At 61.9% G+C, this 8,462-nt stretch overlaps 1 protein-coding gene across 1 annotated transcript; it reads left to right on the top strand.

Annotated features, from left to right (window-relative positions):
• Positions 1-566: 566 nt before the first annotated feature.
• Positions 567-8,076, top strand: COMP (cartilage oligomeric matrix protein). The gene is made up of 19 exons (XM_010972174.3): positions 567-682; positions 932-1,017; positions 1,439-1,490; positions 1,942-2,111; positions 2,787-2,924; positions 3,174-3,248; positions 3,344-3,502; positions 3,590-3,694; positions 3,784-3,891; positions 4,095-4,254; positions 4,781-4,899; positions 5,106-5,158; positions 5,252-5,433; positions 5,643-5,821; positions 5,941-5,989; positions 6,208-6,404; positions 7,038-7,210; positions 7,670-7,809; positions 7,903-8,076. Exons 1-19 carry the CDS (start codon positions 604-606, stop codon positions 7,947-7,949), a joined length of 2,271 nt encoding a protein of 756 aa, XP_010970476.1. The 5' UTR covers positions 567-603; the 3' UTR covers positions 7,950-8,076.
• The last annotated feature ends 386 nt before the right edge of the window (positions 8,077-8,462 follow it).

The following is an 8,462-nucleotide window of genomic DNA, read 5'->3' on the forward strand; positions in this document are numbered from 1 at the left end:
TTGACAAACAGAAGCACTGGGCCCCTCTCAGACCTCCTCCAACTGGAGCTTTTTAATTTGCTCACCCTCCTGTTGGGGAGGGACATGTGCTGCCCAGCGCACAGATTGGGAGACTGGGTGGGCTTCTGGCCCCTGGGCGACCAGGCTGCCTCTGCCACCTACCCACCAGCCAGAGAACCATAGAGAGAGAAGACTAGAAAGAGGTGTCAGGAGGAGATGAGTCCTAACCTTTAGCCACTCTTGACTCAGTTTCCCCAAGTATGAGCTGAGGGGATCGCTTCGTTCCCAGCTATGCCCCAGTCTTGGCATGCAACAGGCACTCAAATACAGGAATGAGAGGGCTGGAGGTTGGTCCCACCTGATTCTCCGCTCCATGGACCCCTGCACAGGCCCCTTGTGACTCAGTTTCCCCCTCTTCTGGATTCAGCCTTGCTGGGCGGGGCCTTGAACCCGAAGGCCAGCGCCGGCTGTTTACCTTGCGGCTGGACGCTGGGCAGGGCCGTGGTGGGCCGTCCCCGGGGCCGGCCACGCCGCGGGGATAAATAGACCGAGCGGGCCTCGTGGGCGACAGAGTGAGCCGCCATCCAGCTCCCCGCTGCCGTCATGGTTTTCACCGCTGCCTGCGTTCTCTTGCTCACCCTGGCCGCCCTCGGCGCTTCTGGACAGGGCCAGATCCCGCTGGGTAAGCTGCCCCTCCCCCATGCCGTGCCCCTAACCCCCAAACGGGCAGGGGGACTCGCAGGAGGCCCGGGGTCGCGGCTTCTTAGGGCTCGGGGACTTTTCGCCGGGTCGTGCGGGGCATAGAAATCACGCAGCGGGGCAGAGGCTCAAGAAATGGGGTGGGCGTTAGGGGTCCCTGCGGTGACGGGGTGAGGATTGGTGATGGGGTCCCCGGGCCCCGACGCCCCACCAGCGCCCCCTGTCAGCACAGGTGCAGACGTGGGTCCGCAGATGCTGCGCGAACTGCAGGAGACCAACGCGGCGCTGCAGGATGTGCGGGAGCTGTTGCGGCAGCAGGTGCTGGCCAGAGTTGGGAAGACAGGGGGTGGGGAGGTGTGGGGGGAGATGCTCAGAGGAGGGGAAGGGGGTCTCGGAAGAAGAGGAGTGTAGGTGAAGGGGAGGAGGACGGGAAAAGGGTGTTCCGGTGGAGGTAGAGAGGGTCCGGGGTTATGGAAAAAGAAAAGGGGCAAAGGGGGTCCCAAGGATAGGGGGTTCCGCGGGAGAGGGTAGGAATCCGTGAGGGGGGAGGGAAATTCCAGGGAAGGAGGAGAGGGGCTGGGAGAGTAAGGATCTGAGGGTAGGGAGTCCCTGGGGAGAGGGTTCCGGCGGAGTGGGTGGGTCTGTGGGAAGGGAGCCTGAGAGAGGGAGAAGGGAGACCTGAGCCAGGAGGAGAGGAATGGAGCCCCGCTGACCACACCCCATCCCCCTTGTACCAAAGGTCAAGGAGATCACGTTCCTGAAAAACACTGTGATGGAGTGTGACGCGTGCGGTGAGCGCAGCTGGGGCTATAGAGATGGGGCGGCGGGAGAGCGAGAAGAGATGGGAAGAGAAAGACGGACAGAGAGAGGACAGACCTAGAGGAAAAGAGACAGAGGAAAAGACGGAGGCTGACAGAGATGGAGAGATTGGATGAGGGATGGAACGAGAGGAACAGGAAGGGGAGACAGAGATTACTGGAGGGGGAGACCCAAAAAGAGCCAGAAACCGTCCGAGAGATGTTGAGAGGTGGAGAGTTACAGAGGGAGAAGCAAAAAAACGGAATGGCGCAGAAATCCAGAGACTGGAGAGACCTTGGCGGGCAAAGTTCGCAGTACGAGGCAGGGTCGCAGAGCCACTGGATCTCGCCACGCCCCCAGAGGCCATCCCCAGGATTGGAACTTGGTCCCGATGGGCTCCGCCCCTGGGCGTGGCCCTGACCAACCCCGCCCCGACCCCCGCAGGGATGCAACCCGCTCGCACCCCTAGACTAACCGTGAGGCCCCTAAGCCAGTGCTCGCCTGGCTTCTGCTTCCCCGGCGTGGCTTGTACCGAGACGGCAAGCGGCGCGCGCTGCGGACCCTGCCCCGCAGGCTTCACCGGCAACGGCTCACATTGCGCCGACGTCAACGAGGTGCGTCCGCCCCCTACCGCCCCGACGATCCTCCAACGCCTGCTCCTACAACTCCCCACCGCCCCGATGACTTCCTCCTCCGCTGGGGGTGCTCTCTCGGAGGATCCCCTCACCTCCAGGGGCGCACATCCAGACGACCTCCCTACAGCCGGGGGACACCCACCCCTACCACCCCCCCCTCCACCTGGGACACCAGTCCCGACAACTTCCTCCATAATCAGTGACGTCCACCCCGACGACTCCCCTACCGCGGAGAGTGGTCCGTCTCAACGACCCCCCTCACCGCCAGGGTTCACCAGCCCCGGCGACCCTTCCACCACTGGGAGGCTCCCGCCCCGACGACCTCCTTGCCGCCGGGCACGCACGCCCCGACGACCACTTCCCCCCTCCTCTGGGGACGCCCGCCCTCAAAATTTCTTCCCCCGCCCATGAGCACCCAGCCCTCCGGGTCCCAGGAACAGCCCCCTCCAGGCGGTCCCCTGTCCCTTCCTGGTCTTGTCCCTTCCCCTATCAAGGCAAAGCCGTGTGTGACCCCTTGGACAATGGTACCCCTCTCCAAGTGCTAGCTGATGGCCCTTGAACTTTCCAAGTACAAGCCCAATATGCCCTGAGGCACCGCTCTCGGGGACGCCTAGCTCCACGTCCTCTGCCCCTCCGGGGCTCTTCCTCTCCCAGTGCAGCGCCCATCCTTGTTTCCCCCGCGTCCGCTGCATCAATACCAGTCCCGGCTTCCGCTGCGAGGCTTGCCCGCCAGGGTACAGCGGCCCCACCCACGAGGGCGTAGGACTGGCCTTCGCCAAGGCCAACAAGCAGGTGAGAGCCGTGGGGGGTTGGAGCGGGTAGCCAGGAAGAGCCAGAGTTGGGGGCAATTTCTTTGAGTCAACTCGATCTCCAGCCTCACGGCCTTTTTCCTGCCTCGCCCCAGCGGGAGGGAATAGGGACTTGGGTCGGGGTCAGGGGCAAGATGTAGGGGAGAGGTAGGATTCAGAGGAGGCGTGATCTGGGTGGGAGGTCTGGGGGTATCTGCGTGGGAGTGGTGACCTCTGCCTCCCTCCCACCCAGGTTTGCACGGACATTAACGAGTGTGAGACCGGGCAGCATAACTGCGTCCCCAACTCTGTGTGCGTCAATACTCCGGTAAGGCCTGGGAGGAGTAGGGAAGGACTGAGAGATGGAGGGTGAGGCACGAAGTTCCAGGAGGCTGGGGCTGACCTCCTGTGGCCTGGGCACAGGGCTCCTTCCAGTGCGGCCCGTGCCAGCCCGGCTTCGTGGGCGACCAGGCATCAGGCTGCCGTCGGCGCCCACAGCGCTTCTGCCCAGACGGCACGCCCAGCCCCTGCCACGAGAAGGCTGACTGCGTCCTGGAGCGTGATGGGTCGCGATCGTGCGTAGTGAGTGCGAGCAGGCTGGGTGGGGCGTGGGATGGGGGATCGGGGGTGAGACCACGCCGGAGCACCCACTCACTTCCCCACCCGCAGTGCGCCGTCGGCTGGGCGGGCAACGGGCTTCTCTGCGGCCGCGACACAGACTTGGATGGTTTCCCTGACGAGAAGCTCCGCTGCTCCGAGCGCCAATGCCGCAAGGTGGGCGGGGTCTGGAGGGGCGTGGCTTGGTAGGAGGGTAGGCGGGGCTCCCAGGCCACGCCCCTCATGCCTGCCATGCTCACCCTTAGGACAACTGCTTGACGGTGCCCAACTCAGGGCAGGAGGACGTGGATCGCGATGGCATCGGAGACGCCTGCGATTCGGATGCCGACGGGGACGGCGTCCTTAACGAGGAGGTGAGGCAAAAGCGGGGGCCCAGGGGAGACTGGATGGGGGCTCTGCTTGGGTGAGGGGCGTGGCCTCAGAGGCTGATCTTGCGAGTACCAGAGGGCTGAGGGGGTCCTAGCCGAAGAGGCGGGGCCTCGGAGATGGACTGGTCTGGGCAGTGACCTTTGCCTCTCCAGGCCTGATCACCCCCTCAGTTGGCCCTGATCTCTAGGACAACTGCCCGCTGGTAAGGAACCCAGACCAGCGCAATACGGATGGCGACAAGTGGGGAGATGCTTGCGACAACTGCCGGTCCCAGAAGAACGACGACCAGAAGGACACAGATCAGGATGGCAAAGGCGACGTCTGCGACGACGACATCGACGGCGACCGTGAGTTTTGCAGCAGGGCGGAGAGGAGAGGGAAGGGCGAGCACCGAGGGGCGGGGTTTGGCTGGGGGCGGGGCTTGGCCGGTTTTGAAAGCCCGAGAGGGTGAGCTCGCCTAGGGCTCCAAGGACCACGGACCATTTTCAGGCAGGCAGGAAAATGCAAGCTGGGATACGAGGCCTTGGTAAACAGGAAGGAACTTTTGGCGGATGGGAAGGTGATACCTGTGTTAGATGCTGCAGGAAGGAAGTAAGAGGACAAAGACATGAGCCTGGGGTTTAAGGCCAGGGAGGTACCATTTTTACACCTGGGCAGAGACTCAAGGTGGTGCATTCACAGAACCAGTCCCCTCACCGCTATCCTTTCATGTAGTCTGGGGACTGGGCACGAATACTTTATTTAACTTTGCAGCTACTGGGAGCCAAAGATGGGGTAGTCTTAGACTAGCCCCAGGCCTGGACCTGCCCTGCTGAAGTCAGCCTGGCCCTGTCCCCATCTTGGGGTCCTGTTCTGTCCCCCTGCTTCCTTCAGGGATCCGCAACACAGTGGACAACTGCCCCAGGGTGCCCAACTCAGACCAGAAGGACAGTGATGGCGATGGTATAGGGGATGCCTGTGACAACTGTCCTCAGAAGAGCAACGCAGACCAGGTGACGTCGTCCAGACCCCAGCTGGGTCAGACCCCTGGGATGATCCCCAGGCTGGTTAACAAGCCTCCAGCCCAGTCTAATCAGCCTTGGGGGTGGGGCAGTGTTCACTGGGGTCAAGAATACTTTGGCTCTGGAACTGGGGGTGAGTGGGAGGCTTCTGAATTCCTCTGCTCTGATCGTGGGCGCCTACATCCTTCCCCCTCCAGAGGGATGTGGACCACGACTTTGTGGGAGACGCTTGTGACAGCGACCAAGACCAGTAAGGAGGCAATCTGGGGCTGAGATGGGGGTTCAGGGTGGGCAGCTCCTGACCCGGCTTTCTGGGGTCTCATTGTCTCTCTGCCCTACTTAGGGATGGGGATGGGCACCAGGACTCTCGGGACAACTGCCCCACAGTGCCCAACAGTGCCCAGCAGGACTCAGACCACGATGGCCAGGGTGATGCCTGTGATGATGATGATGACAACGACGGGGTCCCCGACAGTCGGGACAACTGCCGCCTGGTGCCCAACCCAGGCCAGGAAGACGTGGACCGTAAGGCAGCGGGCAGGGCCTGCGGTGGGACAGTGTGGAGCCACTAGGATGAGGTTTGGGGTGGGCTTGGTGGGGCCAGGGGCATGTGTGAGCGCAGCAGGAGGCATGGTGAGGGCAGGGCCAGTAACTTGCATGGGCGTGACCAGGCCTAGAACAGGGCCTGGTGCTGATTCGACTACCGTGTGGGGGGGTCTTCCACTTCCTTTCAGGGGACGGCGTGGGCGATGCGTGCCAGGGAGACTTCGATGCAGACAAGGTGGTGGACAAGATCGATGTGTGTCCGGAGAACGCTGAGGTCACTCTCACCGACTTCCGGGCCTTCCAGACGGTCGTGCTGGACCCCGAGGGCGACGCGCAGATAGACCCCAACTGGGTGGTGCTCAACCAGGTAGGGGCAGGGCTCAGGCGGAAGGAGCCCAGGACCTCTACAGCAGGTCCCAAGCTGTGTGCGGGGAGCCAAGGGCCCAAACGGTTGGCCTGAGGCCCCTCCTCCTTTGAACCCACCAGGGGATGGAGATCGTGCAGACGATGAACAGCGACCCTGGCCTGGCTGTGGGTGAGACTCGGGGAGGAGCTAGGCCCTGCAGAGAGCTGTTCTGGGGGGCAGGGCCAGAGGAGAGGCGGGGTAGGGGCCGGCCTGGACTCAGGAAAGGCGGGGCCAGGTTGGGTGGTTTAGGCTCCTGGTAGGTGGTTCTGGACTCTGGAGGCGCGGCGGGGTCTGGGACGGATCTGGGCCCCAATGGGGCAGAGGCTAGCGTCCCTTCCTCTCCCCAGGTTATACCGCCTTCAATGGCGTGGATTTTGAAGGCACATTCCACGTGAACACGGTCACGGATGATGACTACGCCGGTTTCATCTTTGGCTACCAGGACAGCTCCAGCTTCTACGTGGTCATGTGGAAGCAGATGGAGCAGACTTATTGGCAGGCAAACCCTTTCCGTGCGGTGGCAGAGCCTGGCATCCAGCTCAAGGTGCTGGGCCCTATGTGAACTCCTGGTCTCAATGACATCGTGGAGGCCCCAAATCCTTCCATACATCCCCAAAGTCTTACAATACCCACACCCGCCCAGCCCTGATCATTCTATGGACTTCAAAATCCTTCCATCCAAATCCTCCCGGTTCCTCTCACAGGCCCTCAAATACTCCCTGGGGTCCCCCAATCTTCCTTTGGGCCCCAAAACCTTCTCACAGACCCCTAAATTCCCCTCCCTTTTCAAATCCTCCTGCAGACCCCCTAGACTCCAGTATTTTACTGAAACCCTAAAATTCCCCCAAGTCCTCTAGACCCCAGTTTATCCCATGGACACCTCAAACTTTCCACAATTCACTAAACCCTCCTGCAGATCCCCCATATACTCCCAGACCTGAGACCTGTCCCCAGACTCCCAAATTCTCTCCATGAGCCTCCAGACCATTGCTGGACACACCCCACACACACCTACCTGGAAACCTCCATGTAGCCTCCAAGAAGGCTTCTTTGTGGGTCTCCCATCCAGGCATACCTGCCCTCCCACTCCTCTATGACCTGCAGCTCCTTGCCTGTTTCGGGGATCTGATGGCCTGTGTGGTCTCTGACCCCCTTCCTCTGTTCCCGGGCACGGCAGGCTGTGAAGTCCTCCACAGGCCCTGGGGAGCAGCTTCGGAATGCACTGTGGCACACAGGGGACACAGCATCACAAGTGCGGCTGCTGTGGAAGGACCCCCGCAACGTGGGCTGGAAGGACAAGACATCCTACCGCTGGTTCCTGCAGCACCGGCCCCAAGTGGGCTACATCAGGTGAGAGCCCGCCCTCTGCCAGGGGGCCAGGTGTCCCTGCTCTATCCTGGTTCTTGAGGGAAGTGCTTCAGGGGACCCTGGCCCCCTTATCTGTAAAATGGAAATGATGCAGTTTGAATGAACTGTTTGGCACTGCGGCATGACACCCCTCCCAGGACCCGGCACACAGTGGAAGTTGGGGTCTTTCTTATCCATTCCCGTTTTGTCAATCCCCACTCTGTGCTGCCAGGAAGTCCAGGTGCTATGCTAAGCACCTACTGTCTGCAGGATCCTAGATGTCCATCCTCTCATACAAGGAAACTGAGGCTCAGGTCAGGAACCCCCTCTACCCTGAGTGTGGCCCCAGCAGGGGGACACATGGCCCCTACTCCTACAGAGGAGGGGGCCTAGCTTCTGGGACAGTAGTACTGAAGCTCTGAGAGGGGAGGGCCCGAATCACAGTCCCCTCCTACCCCGCAGAGTGCGTTTCTATGAGGGCCCAGAGCTGGTGGCAGACAGTAATGTGGTTTTGGACACGACCATGCGTGGCGGCCGCTTGGGAGTCTTCTGCTTCTCCCAGGAGAACATCATCTGGGCCAACCTGCGCTACCGCTGCAACGGTAAGGGGGAGGGGGCCCTGTAGGGGCAGGTGGGGAGTCTGCACCGCCCAGCCCTGCCCCGCCCCACCTCACTTGCTCACCCTCTCTCCGCAGACACCATCCCCGAGGACTACGAGGTCCAGCGGCTGCTGCAGGCCTAGGGAAGGGGTGGGAACCCGCCCCTGGATGACAGCCACCCTCACAGCTGCCCTCACTGTGGCAGGCCATCAGCACCGGCCGGGGGTGGAGGGAGAGGAGCTCAGAGAGGACAAAATAAAGCATGTGTGTGGCGGAGCGGCCAGCTGTGGTCTCTACTGCAGGGAGATAGTGGGGTCGAGCTCTGAGGGAAGGCTGGGCCAGGGACCCCAGACCCAGGCCTTGGGACACTGGGGGCCTGCTGCTGACTACCCCCTGACTGGCTGGGGCCCTAGCAGCAATGACAAGGAATGTCCAGCTGTGACTGGGAAGCCCCAGGCCTGCTGCTGCATCCCACCCACTCCCCTGGAACGTCTGCCCCAGGATCCTGGGGTGTGTGTGTGAGGGGCTCACATCTGCCTGTCCAAGGTCAAGTGTACCTGTATGTGTGTGTATGTGGCCTCTGTGTGGTTCCTGCCTGGTGCACCTGCAACACCCACAGTTCATCCTTGAAGGGAGAGAAGAGGGCAGGAAAAAAG

This window comes from Camelus bactrianus, chromosome 22, assembly GCF_048773025.1.
Source record: "Camelus bactrianus isolate YW-2024 breed Bactrian camel chromosome 22, ASM4877302v1, whole genome shotgun sequence".
Classification (NCBI taxonomy): domain Eukaryota; kingdom Metazoa; phylum Chordata; class Mammalia; order Artiodactyla; family Camelidae; genus Camelus; species Camelus bactrianus.